This window comes from Manis javanica, chromosome 9 (genome assembly GCF_040802235.1).
Source record: "Manis javanica isolate MJ-LG chromosome 9, MJ_LKY, whole genome shotgun sequence".
Taxonomy (NCBI): Eukaryota; Metazoa; Chordata; class Mammalia; order Pholidota; family Manidae; genus Manis; species Manis javanica.
Genome location: NC_133164.1, coordinates 69,811,831 through 69,831,391, shown reverse-complemented (window position 1 = coordinate 69,831,391; position 19,561 = coordinate 69,811,831). Strand labels below are relative to the sequence as shown.

General features: G+C 42.8%; 1 protein-coding gene across 6 annotated transcripts in view; it reads left to right on the top strand.

Moving 5' to 3' along the window:
* NOL4 (nucleolar protein 4) overlaps window positions 1-19,561 on the top strand; it is a 383,263-nt gene that overhangs the window by 186,722 nt on the left and 176,980 nt on the right. For all 6 annotated transcript variants that reach the window (XM_073212744.1, XM_073212743.1, XM_073212740.1 and 3 more), the window contains one exon: window positions 4,519-4,802. In XM_073212744.1, coding sequence (XP_073068845.1) covers window positions 4,519-4,802 — 284 coding nt within the window. The remainder of the gene's footprint in view (window positions 1-4,518; window positions 4,803-19,561) is intronic.

Below are 19,561 nucleotides of genomic sequence, written 5' to 3'. Positions count from 1 at the left end.
CCTAAAGGCCATAATGAAGAGCTGCTGAGTAAGAAAGTAGGTGAGGTGCTTTGGGAGGCTTCAAATACGTATACAGCCCATATGCTTATAGAGAGATGGGTAGACATATTCTTAGACATATATGTATATCTATGTACTTAAACCCCCCCTCCCCCACCATGCACACTGTGCTCGGTCAGCCCTTTCGCAGAGAGCTAGCCATTGACTCTGGTGCTGATGAAGTTACTTCACACCAAATGATGGTGGAGACATTCAGAATAACTTAAGATAGTATTTTTAGGGTCTGTACTCATTGCTGACTCTCCCTGTACTAATTGGGGGCTTCACAAAGGAAAAAGAAGAAAGTGAATAGCTGGCCACTAAGGTGAGTGTTACTATACTTTGTAGACGAGGCTGAGCCAGCTTGGGTGGCTGCCCCACAGCACTGGATCCTTCCCTCCCAAACCAGTCTTAGAACATGTGAGCCAGGCATCCACTGGTCCTCCTGAGGTCACCAGGCTCCACACTGCCCTCCTGATGTCACTAGGCATCCACCAGCCCTCCTGATATCACCAGGCACCCACCTGCCCTCCTGATGTGACCAGGCTCCACACTGCCCTCCTCATGTTACCAGGCATCCACCTGCCCTCCTGACGTCACCAGGCGCCCACCTGCTCTCCTGACATCACCAGGCTCTACACTGCCCTCCTGACATCAGCAGGCACCTACCTGCCCTCCTGACATCACCAGGCACCCACCTGCCCTTCTGACGTCACCAGGCTCCACACTGCCCTCCTGAAGTTACCAGGTGCCCACCTGCCCTCCTGATGTGACCAGGCTCCCCTGCCTTCCTGACATCACCAGGCATCCACCTGCCCTCCTGACATCACCAGGCATCCACCTGCCCTCCTGACGTCACCAGGCATTCACCTGCCCTCCTGAAGTCACCAGGATCCACACTGCCCTCCTGATGTCACTAGGCATCCACCAGCCCTCCTGACATCACCAGGCACCTACCTGCCCTCCTGAAGTCACCAGGCTCCAAACTGCCCTCCTGATGTCACCAGGCTCCTCACTGCCCTCCTTATGTCACTAGGCATCTACCAGCCCTCCTGACATCACCAGGCACCCACCTGCCCTCCTGACGTCACCAGGCTCCACACTGCCTGTCATCACACTTCACATTCACCTTTGTTGCTAGGTACCCTGGGTGCTCAGTTCCCACAGCTCCAGGTGCCATTTCCCCTTGGCACTCAGGATCTCTGGTCCCAGTGTGGCAGTGCCCGGGCCGCACTTGCAGAGAAACCCTGGCGCCCAGGGCCTGGGACCATAAGGGCCGCACTGGGGACATGGTGCCCTCTGGGAGCAGTGCGGTGCCCACACTCCAGCAGCCACTCAGGATGGAGCCGACTCCATCAGGTAAGGAAGCAGCATCCCCGCTTAACATGATAAGCTGCTGTGAATTGATAAACAGGCGTCTGAGATCTGTTATTTTTATTTATTTATTTATTTATTGAGAGGGCATCTCTCATATTTATTGATCAAATGGTTGTTAACAACAATAAAATTCTGTATAGGGGAGTCAATGCTCAATGCACAATCATTAATCCATCCGCAGCCTAATTCTCATCAGTTTCCAATCTTCTGAAGCATAATGAACAAGTTCTTACATGGTGAACAAATTCTTCCATAGTGAATAAGTTCTTGCATGGTGAACAGTACAAGGGCAGTCATCACAAAAACTTTCGGTTTTGATCACTCATTATGAACTATAAACTGAGATTTGTGATTTTAAAGTCTGAAAAGTACATTTAGGGAAGAGAGAATTAAAACCATTAACATTGTTACAAGAAACCAGACAATAAAAAATGGTTGATCTATCTTCAGTTTAGTATCTGCTCACTTACTTACACTGAATTTTTCTAACACAGGCATCAAAAACTTTTGTTTTAAATTTTGATTTATAAAATAGTGACATGTGACATTCATTATTGGTGGTTTTGTTGTTTTAAGTGATAAAAATATGTGAATATATGGTTTATACAAATATGTAAATCATTCATTTGTTCTTCATGAAGCATACTGATTTACTTAGCAATGAAATATGTAAAGCTGTTGAATTTAGTTACCTTGGTAACATCTGGAGTGAACTACTCTGTCTAAAAATATTTTCTCCTTTATTGTTTATACTTTATGGCACAATTATAAATATATGACTTTTATTAAAAATTCTCCTGATAAATGATAAAGTTTTTCTTACCTGAAAAATGAATAAATTGTATACTATTTACCAGATATATATGATGATTTCAGATTAATGGAAGACTTGGCATGTTTAATTTTTAACTATAATACAAATTGGGCTTATATATGTATGCCGTATTATTTATGACCAGTTTCCTAAATTCTCTTACGTATGTATTCTTGTCGCAGGAAGTCATTTCTTGAATGGGTAGAAAGAGTAATCTAATAGTAGAATCTTCCCATTTTAATGTGTTTAACTTTTCACAAGACAATTTAAAAAATCTGTTTAAAACATTCTTTTACTGAAAATCACACTTAATGCCTTTGGTGTTCATTTTACCCTGGAGCCAGAGGCCGGAGGGAGCCTGGGGGTCTGGCCCTCAGCCCCCCCCTCTCGGGACCCCCACCTGCCCCCTGCCTGCCCGGCTCTCCTCCGGGGTCTCAGCGTGCCGGCTTCGCTGACTTCTAGACCTTCTGAGTGGTCTCCAGTCTGTTGCCTTCACACCACTCTCCCCCGGAGGGGCAGAGTGATCTCTCTAGAACAGAATTGTTTTCCTATCACTTCCCACAATAAATTAAAATGGCTCCTGTTCTCTCTGACATCGCAGTCCAAGCTCTCTGACATGCCGCTTGCTACCCAGGCACCTTCGTCCTCCCTGAAGGTCCTCCTGCCCTGCTCTCTCTGGGCCCCAGCGCTGGTCTTACTTCCCATGGGCCCTGCACAGTCCCTCTGCTAACGCTGCACCTGCTGACCTCCTGGGGGAGGGCGTCCTTCCCTTAGCTCCTTCACTTGGTTAAGGCTTGCCCAACTTTTGGAATTCTGCTCATATGCCACCTTCTTTAGGAAAACTGACGTCTTTACCCTGTCTTCTGTATCGTAGCCTTTTTGCTTTGCATTTTAGTTGCTTGTTTACTTTTCTGTAAACACACTGAAGGCAAAGTCTCTGTGGGCCAAACGTGACCCCCATTTAGCTAAGGCACACAAGAAATGTTGAATAAATGAGTGAACTGGTGAGTTACACTACTCCTTCAGAATCCTGGTATTACTTCCATGAATCTACTTGTTTAGAAGGCATTAATTATTTCATTGCATGCTACAAAAAATAAAGCATACTTGAGACTATTCAAAAACTAAGGAAAAAACCCACAAACACTGAATATTATTACTATTGCTCATTCATATTTATGTTTTTATCGGTAGCCCTTAACTAAAGGAAACAATTTAACAAATTTGTCCTTCACAAGCCTTTAAAATTAATTGCAAATTCTTACATATGTAAAGACGAAATTAAGAGAAATAAGATTTTACATTTAATGTAAACTTTATTTCTTGCTCTCAAGAAATTTGTTCTAAATGAGCTTATTATTTATTCTAAAGCCAGAAAATGTGGACGAACTCTGCTTCTTGCCCTTGTTCCTGTGCTGTTTCTCTCCACAGTTATCTCATCCTTGTTATTTGAAAATTGTATATAGTTGGTAATAAAGAATATAAGAAACTCTAGCCTCATACAGTTAAGAAGAAATCAGTATAAACATTTTAGACTACATCTGCTCAGCCTTTCCCCCTGTGTTTATGTGGCTCTTTCTACCAAAGTGGGGTCTTACTGACCATGCTCTGTGGCTTTTCCTTGTCCTGCTTCATGACTCACATTTTCCCATATCTTTAAAATGGAAGATTGAATAAATCCATAATATTCCTACCATCCCAACATGTGTGAAGCCAATCTTCTATTTTTGGTGGCTTAGGTCACTTCTAAATTTTTGTTATAAATGACACTGGTATAAATGCCTTTGTATAAATGTATAAAAATGTCTTTTTACCTGCACAGAGATGCACATAGTGATTAAACTCCTCAGGCTTAGGAGTCCCAGAAAGTACAACTGAAAAAATCATAAGCCCTTTTACTGTTTTTGATGCATGTTGAATAGTAATAAAGCTTGACCCAATGTGCACTTAACCAGAAGGAGGTAATGCTTCTATCAGAGAATTTTTTCCAAGCTACATAGTCTCATGGAAAACAAGAACTGTTCAGAAAATAGTTGACAATTATCTTACTCTCTTTGTTTAAATTTACTTTTGAGGTTGCATTTGAGATGGAGCTGTTGTCTCTATTTTATCTTCTTCTTTTGTCTGAATGTGCTCACTAGATTCAAAACAACAATGTTTATTTTCATATTATATGCAAAATTAGCTCAGGGCCAAGCAAAGAAGAAGAGCTCAACAAATGCTGGTTGAAGTAGAAACTTGAACAGCACATTAATTAAAACCAAAATATAAATTTTTCTTTGCAATAGATGATTCTGCTGCTGAGAGCTTCAATGGCAATGAGACTCTGGGGTACAGCTCAGTGGCTTCAGGGGGAGCACACGGCAGGGAGATGGGTGACCCCGCCGGAGACGGCACAGCTGGGCTGGAGCAGGAGGAGCAGCCCCTGAACCTGAGCGACAGTCCCCTCTCAGCACAGCTGACTTCAGAATACAGAACAGATGACCACAGCAGTCATGGGAAAAACAAATATAAGAATCTGCTAATTTCTGACCTCAAGATGGAACAAGAGGCGAGAGAAAATGGAAGCAAGGTAAGGCCATGTTGCGGTTTGTGGAGCATTTTTAAGTCAGTCATGAAGGTTACAAAGAAATGTGTATTTATACAGAGATGAAGATTATCGTCACTAAAAGTATTTCAATCAAATCCCAGTAATTCATAATGAAGAGACTTATAACCATAGCTGTCGTATGTCCCCACAATATAAGCAATAACGTAAAAAATAACAGTGAGCCAAATGGGCCGTGTCTCGGTTAAAGCTGCTGGCACGTCTTACACGTGGAAGCATTTGATTTAGTGTCTCGTTCATATGATCTTATGTCTCTGGCAGTTTGGTGAGCTCAGATGTGAAAGTTCAGCCTTCAGAACATAGTTCTGGACTATGAAGAGGTCACTGTCTGGTTTCTCCTAGATTGCATAGGTGTATCTGATAAAAAAGTGTCAGTTAAATTCTTGAGTTTGCTTTAGAGACCTGGGGACTTCGGGCAGTAATTTATTCCACCTCCACAGGAGAAATGTGTCAGTGTTCTAGATGAAATGTGCACATTAAAGAGCTAATTTATCATAAACCATAATTTATCATAAACTGTATTGTACAAGACAGAAATGTGTTTCAGACACAGTGTAAAAGTCTCTATAGATTCTTTATATGAGAATAAATTAGTCCTCCCTTTCCCAAATGATCCTTTTTTTTTTTTAATTGAGCTTTTATTTCTACCAGTTTGAAATAATGCATGCTGGTGACTCTGCTCTATAATCTTTGAGGATAACTTTTGGATACACAAGGATTTTTATGGCCTATACAGTTTGATTCCCTCCCTCCGCCCTGACTTCTACATTACTGTTATTGAACTTGTTTTTTGACATAGATTCTAAAAACGTAATGTCTTCATATGGATTAATTTTGGAATTTGCTGAAGCACTTTGCTTCCTAAATTAACTCTGTTTAAATCCACTTGCTTCCCTGAGGGTGCGTTGATTTATCCTCTGCTAAGTGAGTCACTAGACATTATCACAGATTGAGGAACTTCTGCCTGAGGGAGGCTGCTACAACTTTTGCAAATTTTCTCTTCAGGCGTTTAAAGCCAAATCACACAAACACAATGATTTCATATCCACTAACATTATCTAAACCACTGTGTTAACGTTCTACAGAACAAAATAACCCTTCAGTTTCCCTGCCATCCATATGATCCTATATTTATAAAAATTGTGAAACATCCTTTTTATGCTAGTATCTGTTGAATATTTTTCTAAACTTATCCAATGGTTTTCTCTTCTGTTCTTTATCCCTTTGTTCAGTATTAATATAGGAACTATGCTAATTAGAACACATTCTTACATACATTAAGCAGAAAGAAGGTACTTTTTTGCTCCTATTAAAGTGGAGTTATGAAAGCCCAGATTTAGGGGCTGCATGTGAGGAATAAGATGAGAAATGGGCCTGGGGTGAAGACACCCCTGAAGAACTGAAAGGAGGAGCAAGTGAGAGTGGTTGATTGATTGATTGACTGATTCTGATGGACAGTGCTGAGGTATCAACTAAGATGAAGATATAAAATATTTGAATTCATGAGAACAGTTTTGTTCACATGTTGGGAGTGGAATTCACAGGAACTCTGTTCACTCCTTCGGAAGGACAGACTCATTCCCATCACCCGCCCCAGTGGAGTAGGTGGTGTGGACACTCGGAGAGAGTCTATTCATGAGGCTAAGGCCCTCCACAAATAGCTTTGGTAAAGAGGGGATGTGCACACACAAAAGGCTCTTAGTGAGAGTGTAGGCAGATGTCTGCCCCTGTGTGAAAACACTGAGAGTCCAAAGCAAGAAAAACCATTTCTGTTGAAGTGAAAAAGAGGGCTTCCTAGAGAATGTGACTCGAACTTTGGAGGAAATGTGATATTACCATTTTTTTCAGAAGGGGTTTCATGTTAGACATTGTGAAGAGCATGGAATGCCGACAGGGAAGATGAGCTGGTCTCATAGGGCGGGGAATTGTTCCTCCAGAGCTCTGACTTCCTAACATTGTATTTGAGGAAGAACTGGTATTGTTTTGCAAGATAGACCATTTGCCACCAATTAATTTAATTCACCAAATATTTACCTAGGGCCTCTGACATGCGGGGCACTGTTGTAGGAAGCAAAAACATGGAAAGGGACGAAGAAGCCCTCTTGTTCTTTGGACATTGTGCATCTAGGACCACCATATGTAGTGGCCCTCAAAAGCTTATAGTCTAGCAGGAGAGAGAGGCGAGCCTGTAACAATGGCCTGGCTCCTTAAGTAATAAGATGAGCATAGAGCAGGGTAGAATAAGAGGACAGAGGAAGCACCCATAGGACTGTAGGGATCCTTAAGGACAACTTTACAGAGTGACTGATGGCAGGGGTGAGTGTGAAGGGCAAGCAGTGGCATCCAGACGGGGAGTTCAGCTACAGCAGAGCACGTTCTGAAGCACAGCAGCAAGAGAGCATGCTTGGCATGGAGCACAGCACAGCCTCAGGAGGGCGTCTGTGGGAGGAATGGAGGGTAAGAGCCTCCACCAATGAAGTCTTTGCAGGCTATTAAAGGGCTTCAGATTGTACCCCATGGGCAGAGGTTAACATGATAAGATTGTGGTCAGCTTTAGAAGTTTAGGGAGATTATTCTGATAACCTTTTAGTGGGTGAGTAGGACAGGGACTAGGGAAAAACAGAAGCCTGATGAGAACTGTGGTGGCCTTCCAGGAAGACTATGGCACAGAGATATGTGAGAAAGTGTGACGGACATGTTACTTTGTTCTTTGTACATTGTGCATCTAGGACCACCATATGTAGTGCCGTAGTTTGTACATGGCCAAGCCCCTGGGAATGTCTTTCCTGCAGACACAGTGTGAACAGCCTCTTTCCCTCTGTGCATCCTATTAGGGGGGAGATTCTGTGAGCACAAGAACATCTGCCTCACTTACTGCAGTGCATCTACACCTGGCTTCACATCTGGTACATAGTGGTTTGCAAATATTTAAAGAAATAAAGTTTTTGCAAATGTAGGAAGTGAAGCATGGAACATTCCAGAATGTCTCCAGGATTACTGGCTTGGTTGCCTGCGTGAGTGGTTGCAAGTTTCAGAATGAAAAACATTGGAAGAAGCAGTTTTTGACATGTGAAGCTTGCGATGTGTGCACAGTACCCCCGGGTGCCCTATCTAACAGGTGGTGGGGGCACATGTACCAGCTCAGAAGAAGTGTCCAGGCTGGAGAGGGGAACTGTTTTTCAAGCAGAAGCTGCCTGAAACTGTTGTGTTGGTGAGAACCCCTCAGAAGAGCCAGACTGGGAGAGGAGAGCATCCGACTGCGTCATCCTGCAGGGTATCAGCCCATCTGGGACAAGTGGCCTAAAATTAGTTTATGGATGAAAAAGGACCATAGGAGAGCATGCAGGCAAGCGGAGGAGAGAAGGAAATATTTCAGAAGCCAAAGTGTGGGGCATTTCAGAACTCATATGTGCTCCAGTGAAGTTATCTAGGTGGGGTGACTTGGTCTGAGCTTAGGCGATGGCTGGTGAAGTTCATGCTGACAGTGGATTCAAAACAGTGAAGGCATGAGCAGGCTTAGTAGGATGCTGGATTGGAGACAGCTGCAGAGGCTAGTAGGCAAGCTGAATGGGTTCAGTCGTGGGGGCAGCTGTGCCTGGAAGTGTGTGTGGGGCTCCTAACCATCGGAATCCCCGTGTGGGGTGCTTTGGGTCAGTAGTTGCTGTATCCCAAGGCCACCAGGTGGACTTGGCGCTAGCAGCTCAGCGCTCACCTGTCCATCAGCATTGCCTTCCTTTAATATTTCCTTCAAATAGTTACCTGAAAAGATATGACCATTCAAGTTAAAGTTTATAAAATATCTACATAATTACCATTTCTTCTATGCAATTTTTTTTAGATATGGTGAATAAAAGCAGTATATTTTTTCAAAGTATCTCTTTGAAATATTTAGGTATAAAGAGATTGCCTTTTAAAACAGAGAAACAATGGATTCACTTTTGGAGCAATATTATCTTGCTCATTGTCAGTGGATATACTAGCTCACTACCGGTTTAATTTGATGATTTTTAATGTCTAGCTTCTTGTTGTTATAAAAGGTTTTAGGGCAAGCTCTTGATTGGGGTGGAAACCATAGTATATATCCAGCAATATGCCTATTATGTGCTTGGCACTGTCCTGGGTGCTAGGTGAGAGGAAAAAGTCTCTCATTAAGAACTCACATTTTTGCCAGAAAGAGAGACAATAAGTAAGTAAGTGCATGATGATATGGAAAGTAATGTGCATGTGGGGGAGCCTTCTAGGCTTACTAAGCATGCCTTGGAAAGTCCCTGAGTAAATTCTTAATGGCTAAGTAGCAGATGGCCACTTGGCAAAGGGGAGAGTATGGCATATTCTTAATGAACAGAGCTTTAAGGTAAGGCCCCAAATGTGGGGTCTGAGAGTGGTAAGAGAGAGGTCTGGAGAAGTAGTCCGGGGTGTCAGACTGCAGTAGGCTGTGAGTACCTGTTTAAAACTTGATCTTTGTTAACAGGGAATCACTTTAGGATTTGGGATAGGAAAACTTATCGTCAGTCTGGATTTTGGGGTCAGACATTGTGGCGTGTTTGTTACAAGGTGACTTTAAGCAGCATGAAAGGGAGGAGACTGCTAGCAGGTGAGACCCTGCCTTCGCTAGGTGTCATAGGGATGGAAGGAGAGTGTAGATTCAAGATACACTTAGGACGTTAAATGGACAGAACTGGGAGTTTGGCTGGGTATGGATGGAGGGCTTGAAGAAAGCTAATAGCCACAGGGTAAAGTATGTATAGGTCCTGATATTGGGGTGTCATCTCAACTCTAATAATGATGAACACTGTGTAATGATTCCATAACTCAAACCCACTCAGTATGTTAAGGAGAGGAAGTATAATCACCAGCTTCATTTAAACATAAAGATAATATACGCCATGGATGTTAAGCTTTTTGGCTCACATTAACTATACAGCTGGATAAGTGACAGAGCCAGATATTGAACCCAGGTCTCTTGATTCTGAAGCCCATGTATGTCTCATCACAACCACACTGGTTAATGCTGTGTGACACTTCTAATCCCTGTGGATTGTATGGTGACTGTGGTGGGCCAGCTTTCCAGAGTGGCAGAGGTCTAACACAATTAGTGCACAGGTCCTTCATGTGCTTGCAGTAGCATTTCTTATACAAATATTTCTTTTGCTCCTTTATGTGAATATTTTACTAAATGAAAGTAATATATAATCTGTATCTATTAGAAATTGAGCATGTCTGTAAAATAACCATTCATTGCTTTAGAGCATAAAAGGCAGACAAAGGGATAGTTTAGTTAGAGTGGGTCTTTGAAAAGCCCCAGGGCAAATTTTAAACTTACATTTTACTGACTACCAATAATGTATATATAATATTTCCAATATGTTATATATAAACATATATTTGTAACATATATATTTACAGTGTATTATATGTATAATATGCATAGCTATATGTATTATACACACACATGTAAATAGTGGTATATTTTGTTACATGGACTTAAGTTCTGCTTATTATTAGACACAGTTTTTCTTCTGCCTGGTAGATTTTTTTAATCAAAAGATATACAAGAAGGATGTAGTATGATATGATTTTCATAATGTCTATCATGTTTGTGATCTAAATTTAAATGTGTCAAATGCTCCTATGAAAAATGCTTCCCTTGCTATTTACAAAGCACTGTTCCATTAACTACACGATGGAATCACACGTTAAGATTAGGAACTGCTTCATTTTGCAAGTGAAGAAACTGAGGCACACACACGCGGCTCCTCATACCCATCAGCGTCCTTTAGGGTCACGCGTTGTCGTCATTGTTGCGAATATTTCTGTGCAGCTAGAGGACGGGCAGGACCACGGCTTCCGAGAGCCTGCTATGCACACACGCGTCTGTGTGAGCTCATCTACCACCTGTTACCCCAGGAGAAGGGGAAAGCAGAGGGCCTCCATAATGTCTACCCTGACGTGTAGTTGATTTTAATTCCCCATGTGCAGCAAAATATACATTTTGAGTTCCTTTTTAAACATGTGAGAGTTTACTGGGTCAAAACAAAAATCTCTCCTGGTCCTCCAGCCATTGATGTTTTGCACTGGTAAGTAATCTGGTTAGAATTATAGGCTGTATCTTTGACTGAAATACAAAACGAAGAAAATCAACCAATTTTTGTCTTTATTTAATGGTTCATCAAATAGCTCAAAAAGAAATCGTTTTTTGGCTTTTGTGTGTGTGTCCATGTTTTCTGGGCTTTTTGGTGGGTTTTTGGGTTTGTTTTGTCTATATATGATGTTTGTTTTACAATTACAGTCTATCATTTGTAATAAGATCAAATGATTAAAAATATAATTTGGCCTATAGGTGTGTTGAGAATGGTAGAGGAGATCTAAGAGAAAGAACTGTAATTAAAATACACAGAAGTGACTCATACATGTCTCAAAATAATTGGTTTTACCAGGACTCACTGAAACACTTTGATATTGACCCAAATTTGGGGAAAGAAGAAGAAAAATTAATACTAGAGACAGAAATCTATACATTCTCATTTGTCACAAAATAATAATTTATATCATTTTCACTAATATTAACTATTTGATGACTCTTAAAGGATATCCCTAAAAGCAATTATTTGTAGCCTTGTTATTAGTATTTTTAAATATTTTTGAAATGAGATCCTTCCTTTTGAAAGGAAGTTAACTTGGATGACAGAGTAAAAAAAGAATTAAATCATAACCTGGGCTCTAGAAATAATGAAATGTCCATTTGTGGCGTTCTTACCGTGAGCTGGGCACTGTTCTGAGCGCTATGCTAGGTAGTCTTCGTAATGATCCGACAGTATTAGGCTCTGTCGTTGTTCCCATCTTTGCAGTTGGGACAGCTGATACCCAAAGACATTCCAGAGATGGCCACACTCAGAACTGATCGAATTTGGATTTGAATCCCAAATCATTTGGCCCACATTTCAACACCACAATATGAATCGAGGTCATGTGGTAGGGCTTGAAAATAAGCAACAGCAAATCTATCTTGCTGTGTCCCAGCTGCTGTTTTACAGCTCAGAGTTAATTCCCTGACCCAGAAGGCACACTTATCAGCCCTATGACGTAGAGCAGATCTTTACCTTTTGAGCCTGGATGATTCATCAGTAAAATGGAGATATTATTACTTAACCTGTAGGCAGTTGTGAAGATTAAATGACTGTGTACATTCTACACAGACGTGCATAATAAATGGAATTGTTATTGGCTTCAGAATTGGGGGCTTAGCTGAACCTTGCAAAAATGTTCTCAATTCATAAGTATTTGAAAACTTGAATATCCATTTTTAACAGCCTACAAGTTAATTTCTGAAATTGACAATTTGGAGAAGCATAATAATTTATTTCAACTAGTAAATACTACTTTTCTTTTTCCCTTTGTCCCTTTTTCCTTCCTTATTTTGTTAGCTATACCTGTTTCCCAAGAATTTGGAATATGTAATACATTCCCAAAGGCATTTTATAGGCATTTATATTAAGACCTATTTCTGTGAATATATAACAAGTGCTCGTGGAGATGGTCCTAAGGCGCCTTACAGTTTCTGCGTGCTGAGGCCTTTCCTGACCTTGCTGGCATCTCTCCAATCCAAAGGTCACTTCTTTCCTGATATCTCTCTTGAATACCTCATCTAGGAAACAAAGCAGAAAACAAAAAAACAACCCCCCAAAACCCCTTCTTTGGGAAAGACCCATGAGGAGTGAGGCCACGGAGGCACGTGGCAGGTCCTGTGGGTGGTGGGCTGTGGGCCGCCCTGAAGTGATCTGCATGCGTTAGGCTTGCCTCCTAGAGAACGTTTGTTGAACTGAAAAGATGCAGTGATGTGGGAATACTTTGTATTGATCTTATTCCACCCACCTTCTCATAATGTGAATAGGTCCTATTCCAGATAATCTGTATAAAGTCTTATTTATCTGGGCCAGAGATTTTCCTTTGAATATTTCAGCATGAACAGGGACTCAATTGCATCTGACACTAAAAGCACAAACAGCAAAAGCAAAAATCAGTAAGTGGGACAACATCCAACTGAAAAGCTTCTGCACAGCAAGGAACAATCAAAATGAAAAGGCAGCCTGCAGAACGGGAGACAAACTTTGCAAACCATATATGGCATAAAGGGTTATTATCCAAAGTATGTAAAGAACTTATACAACTCCATAACAATAAAACAAAACAATCTGACTAAGCAATGGAAAGAGGAACTAAATAGATATTTTTCCAAAGAAGTCACCCAAGTGGCCAACAGGTGCTTGCAAGTTGTTCAACATTGCTAATCACCAGGGAAATGCAAATCCTCTCACAGTGAGATATCCCCTCACATCTACTAGAATGCCTGTCATCAAGAAGGAAAAGATAACAGTGTTGGTGGGGTGTGGAGCAAAGAGAAACCTTGTTCACTGTTGGAATGTAAACTGACTCAGCCATTATGGAAAACAATGTGGAGGTTCCTCAAAAAATTAAAAACAGAACTACCACGTGATCCAGCAATTACCCTTCTGGATAGATATCCAAAGGAAATGAAACAGGATATTGAAGAGACAGCTGCATCCCAATGTCTGTGACAGCATCATTCACAACAGCCGGGATACGGGACAACCTAAAAATGGCCATCATATATATATATATATAAAGGAATATTGTCCAGCCATGAGAAAGGACATTTTGCCCTTTGTAACAGTGTGGATGGACCTTGAGGACATTCTGCTAAGTGAAATAAGACAGGCAGAGAAAGAAAATTAGTGTATGATATTTTGTTTGTAGTGGAATCTAAAAAATCCAAACTCGTAAAAACAGAAAGAAAATGGTGGTAACCAAGGAATAAGGGGCAGGGAGATAGGACAGGTAGTTAAGGGTGCCCACTTGCAGCAGGTGGGAAGTTGTAGAGATCTAATGCACATCATAGTGAATATAGATAACAGTGCTGTATTATAATCATCAAACTTGCTAAGAGACTAGATCTTAATTATTACAACCACTAAAATGAAATAATTATGTGGCATTATGGAGATGCTAATTATTACTACAATGGCAATCATATTACTATATATAAATGTATCAAGTTATCATGCTATACACCTTAAATTTGTGCAATGCTATATGTCAGATATATTTGAATTAACAAAAAGCAGTAGCTCGAATAAAGTGAGTTCCAATATAGTGACCAAGGAGGACAGCACCTCAACAGGCAGGTAAATGAGGTGTGTGGGGGTTTATATGAGGTCTTGTGTTTTGATTCTCAAATGTGCAAACTTGGTGTGAAGAAAATTAGGTCTTTTTTTTTTTTTTTTTTACTAGCTTCACTTTGGTTAAGCCTTAATTTTTTTAGAACAGTTTTAAGTTCACAGCAAAATTAAGCATAGCTTCCCTCATTATTAATGTCCTCACCAAAGTGGTGCATTTGTTACAACTGATGAACCCACGTTGACCCATCATGATCACCTAATGTCCATAGTTTGCCTTCGGGTTCTCTTGGGATTTGGACGAATGTATGTGATGTGTCCATCATCATGCTTTCACTGCCCCTAAAAATCTTCTGTGCTCCCCGATTCATCCTCCCCCCACTTAAGACAGATTTTTAAAAATGAAAATCAATCTGTGATGTTCATTTCTACATTTTCATTAAAATATCCCAGAGGTTACCATTGTCACCAGCGATGCCCCCACGATGCTGCAGTTGTGTGAAACTCCTGGTGTCGTTTGGGGACGTGACTTTTGGGTGAGAACCATCTGGGTCATCAACTATCCTCAGCTCCTGTGTGGGCGGGGTGCCCTACCAGGGCCTTGGGGGGCTCCAGGACTGCTTCTGAAGGAGCTCCCACATGAACAAAAATAAAAGGAAATGCATGAATGTCAGTCCTTCGGTGCAAAAATGTTCTGTGAAAACACAAAATGGGGGATTGAAGAAGGCCACATGGTGGAAAGAGCATTTGTTTGGACCCAGAGAACAAGGATGGCGCCCACCACCAGAGAGGCTGAGGAGGTGAGAGGAGGAGGAGGAGGGTGCTGTCGTCCCGGCGGGAGAGCACCCAGGTGGTCCGGGAGCACATGACCCCGGGTCGGGACGGGCCGAGGGGCACAGAGGGAGCCGGGGGCACGTTCCGGCGCTGGTGGGCCGCCTGGTGCCCGTGAGACGGGGGTCCGTGGAGGGAACTGTGGGGAGGCAGGGAGCAGGGGCCTCGGGCGGGGGGCGGGTCTCAGCTCTCCGGGACCGGGTCGAGGATTTGGAGACAGGAGGGGGGAGCCCTCCCCGGGAGAGGCGCCGGGGCCTGTCTGGGGGGTGGGGCTGCGAGCCCCTGGCGGGGGTGTCAGGGCGACAGCGGCCGGTCGTGTGCGAGGGTCCGCGGGCCGGGCCGCTCTGCCAGGGCAGGGGGGAAGCAGCGGCGAGGGCCGAGGGGAGGCCGCCGGCCCCCACCCCGGAGCGGGAGCAAGGGAGCTGACGGGGCCTTTGGGGAGGTTGGGTGGGGGGCGCGGGGGTCCCTCCAGGCCATCCCGACTCCAGGCCCCGGGCTGCCCAGGCGGCTTTTCGCCGAGGGCGGAGGCCGAGTCCGGATACCGCTTCCTCAGAAAAAGCCTTGTGTGGTGAAAGGGCTCATTGGGTTTTCCTGACTTTCAAAATTACGTCTGGGTAGAGTAATAGTATAGTTACAAAAAGGAACCGTAAGTTCAAGGGACATTTTAACCCAGTGTCTTAACGTTGACTCCTCAGCTGAATTTAGCCAGTGGCTTTGAGCGCCAATTATGCACCAAGCACTGGGAATGAGGAGATGAAAAAGCAGAGGCTGGAGCTCCTGGGACATAAGGAAAGGGGAGATGCTGAACCCCTCAAACACACCTGCTGCGTGCGGCACGTGAGAACGGGGGTGATCCTCGGGTACAGGGGGTGGTGCGCATCCTGGAGAGGAGGGGTGGGAGTGGGGTTTGGGGGAAGGGGTCAGGAAAGATTTCCTGAAATTTTCTCATCTTACCTGGGTTTTAAAAGAAAAACAGTTTCCAGCCAGAAGAGGGAAGGAAGGAGATTGGGATATCTTTTAGGGATATCCTTTAAGATCTGGTGGGGAACTCAGGACCAGAGGGCAGGAGCCAGGTCAAGAAGCATCTCAAACCCCTGCTGGAGGGTTTGGACTTTACCTTCTAGGGTAAAAGGAATAAGGAAAGGATCTTTCAGCAGGAGAAGATGTAATGCCATTTGCATTTTAGCCAAGTAGTATGCTTTTCTAATTCACTTTACAAAAGTGATAAGGAAATCCATTTATTTCATCAAAAAAGGCATACCCTGAGGACCTACTATGTGCAGGGTATCATGCTGGGCTCTGAAAATGCAGAGGTGAGTAAAACGGGATCTCTGTTCTGAAAGCCAGTTCTCGGAGTGAGGCAAGTAATAAGAATAGAGAATCAACTGTAATAAGGCACATTCAGTATGTGCATGTGCTGCACACTCCACACAGAGTTCAGAGCGCTGGGAAGCATCGCTGAACACCAAAAGAGCATCACATACTTCAACACTTGTCCTTAAGAAGGTCACTGACGAGGTGGGTTTCAGAGCTAAAGGCCCAAAGCAGAACGGAAATAGAATTATGTCTGTACCTCCTGCAAAAAGATTATTACCCAAGGACACAGAATATGCACGACTGAGCTTTCCTGGCACTTCTCTTTTTGCAAAGTGGAGATAAAGCCTACTTCCATAATGTTTCACACAAGTTTGATAAACATAATTAAAGGGTGTCTAAATTGGGAAGGACTGGTCCCAGGTGTTTGCTTTAAATACAAAGCATGATCACTTGAGACATTAACCTTAGTGAAGTGTCAGTGGCTTCTTAATGAAAAATTCATTAATTGATCTATAATGATCCCAAGTCATATAGTAACTTTATTAGAGTGAGAAAGTAGATGGAGAATTAATTTACTGTTTAATATTCATATTGGATGTTCTTATTAACACTTGTACTGGAGGCTTATATTTAATAATACATTTTTTGATGCTAAATGTTTCACATTTTGTCCATCATTTAACAAATATTTACTGAGCCCCTCTTGTGAGCCAAATTTTGTTTGCAGCTAGACATACAGGGTGCAGAAGACAGGGGTGGCCTCTGCTTCTCGGAGACTGGTTGGATCGGGCTGTGCATTAGGCAGAAGCTGGAGGCGGACCAGGAGGACAGGTGGGAGCCCTGGGGTGGGCACTGATGTGCACTTGGGGAAGAAACCACATCTAAGTAGAAAACTGAAGGGTAAGTGGGAACTGGACAGGAGAAGCCTTGCTTTCTGCGGTAACGGACTGGTTCCAGGCAGAGGCCAGAGAACTTGTACGCAGGGCCGTGGGGTCTGGGGAACATACTGGCAGAGCCGAGTCTGGAAAAGCGAGCAGAGCTGCATCTCAAAATTCCTTGTAAACGATGTTTATAAAGTGGGATGTTGTCACTGCAGCAGTCATTAATCGGGGTATTGACGTGCTGAAATGTTCATTTGTAGGGTATTTTAGACTAGTGAGTCAGGAACTGGATGAGCCAGACATTGTGACCTGGTTTCCAGCGTGGGACCCGGGTGGGTGGTGCTGCACATCACAGAGGTCTCTGTGGGGGTGTCAGTGTCCCCCACAAAGCTGTTCTGATGCCCCAGTGTAGGAAGCTTGCCTCTCCTTGTCTGTCCCCCCACAGCACTCTCCACTCCTCTTACGCTGGCACCTAAATATTGTATTTAAATGTCAACCTTAGTGCATAATACTCTAAATGATGAAAGCTGAGTTCCAGCCTTTTAGAAGTACTGTCTTTAAATGCACACTTCCTTTGCCCAGAGTACATGCTGTGTCTGCCCTCTTCCTCCCTTGACCGCCTCCCCGCATGGTGCACATACGTCTCTGACCTGCTGTGCATCCAGTGCTTGTGACTTGGCTCAGGTCTGGGAGGTCTTCCTTGATGTGTCAGTGTTTCTACCTTCTCTTGTCTCTTAGACCTGGTGTATAGTTCTAAATCATTTACACTAGGTTCTGAATATTTGTTTATATGTTTTTCCCCTATATTGGACTGGAGAAGAAATATATGTTACCCATCTCTGAAGCATTAGCAGTTAACATGATTTCTAACATATGTTTAGTGAGTCATTAGACTAGTTGGTTGACTAAGCAAAGGTTGTTCTTAACTAATGTTTTAAGTATGAGAAGAAAAAACATGAGGGCAGTTAGGCAGTTTGGATTTTTCTGGTAGAAAGAATTTATAGTCAGAGATGAGAGAAATTAGTTGTCATCATTTGAAGAAGTAAAGTAGTGTGTGGAAATGCTGATCCCCTGAGGTACCCTTAGGGAGAATTCAAGTGAAGAAAGGCTGTACTGAGTTGCACTCTTCCTACAAGAATGGTTAAGCTTTCTGAACCATCACCTTACAGTCACTAGGGAGAACTGAACTAAAACGACTCCTCTCTGTACTGAGATTATTGACCTACCAAGATAAATTGCCCTAACTTTTTAGTAATCAGTTTTTCCTTGAACTTTAAATCACCATTTTTTCCGACTGACCTCACCTTTCAGAATTTGGATTCTCTACATTGTGTTTTAGCTGTATTTCCTACATCCAGATTTATCAACCCTTTTAGAAAAGGGGTCCGGCATCAAATCACCACCTCCCTCAAATTCACTGTTGCATTTTGAGAATGTCTTTGTTCAGCCAGCACCGTCACTGTTCCCGAGCAGAGAAGAGAGAAATCAGCGTCTGAGATGTCCGCACAGATTTCTGGGCACAGAGCATGATGTCCGTGTTATCCTCGCTCAGGGAGGGGAGCACACTGTCAGGTGCTCCCACTGAATTTTAACCCTTTGGGATTCTTTGATTTAATTTGGAGATCATGCTAGATCTCAGGAGGCTTCTGGGGACTTTGAGATATTGAACCAGTTATGGTAACTAATCTCTTCCCATTTGCCTTTATCAAGACTGAGACAGACTGACACATTCCACGAAAATTTTGCCAAAGTTTAATGGAAGATAAAGAATTGTGAGAAGAAAGGACTATTAAAAAACTTGCAGAGTTCAGTCTTACTCCAAGATAAGTACAGTGTAAATATCTGTATGGCAGAATTAATGTGTTGTTTATAGTTGAATCGTAAGTACCCAGTACAGTGTTGAGATCAGATAAAATGTATTATATGCCTCAAACAAATTCTGTAACTGAGTCTATCCACAGAACACACCAAAGAGCTGGCTGTATTTTGTAGGCACTTGTGCTGGTTTCTGTTGTTTCAGCAGTTAGCCAGTTCTTACACAGGTTGATGAAGGTTAGAATTTTGAATTGCATTATTCATGGACAGTCAGAATAAATGCCAAGTGCTTGGTCATGCCTCCAAAGCTGTTCTTACCTAATGCATGTTTCTTGGCTGAAAGAGGTTCCCAGTCAGAATGACAACCGAATAATCCTTACCCTAAGAATGGAAAATAGTTTTCATCTCCTGTTTCAGCTGCAAGCACTTGGTAATGACTGTTTGGTCTGGAGGTACAGTACTCCCCTCAGCCCCCCCGTAGGAAAAATGATGATTTAAAGGTGCATCTGAGTGTCAGGAGAGTAGGGGCACCTTTGCCATCCTGAGGTGACTTGGTCTAGTCTCAAATTACCAGTCCAACCTGCCTCTGAAATGTGGTCTCAGCCCACACAGGTCTGTCACTCCCACTGCATCCAAGATAACTATCAGCAGTGATTTACCTACAATAATAGGTCTGAAATAAGAC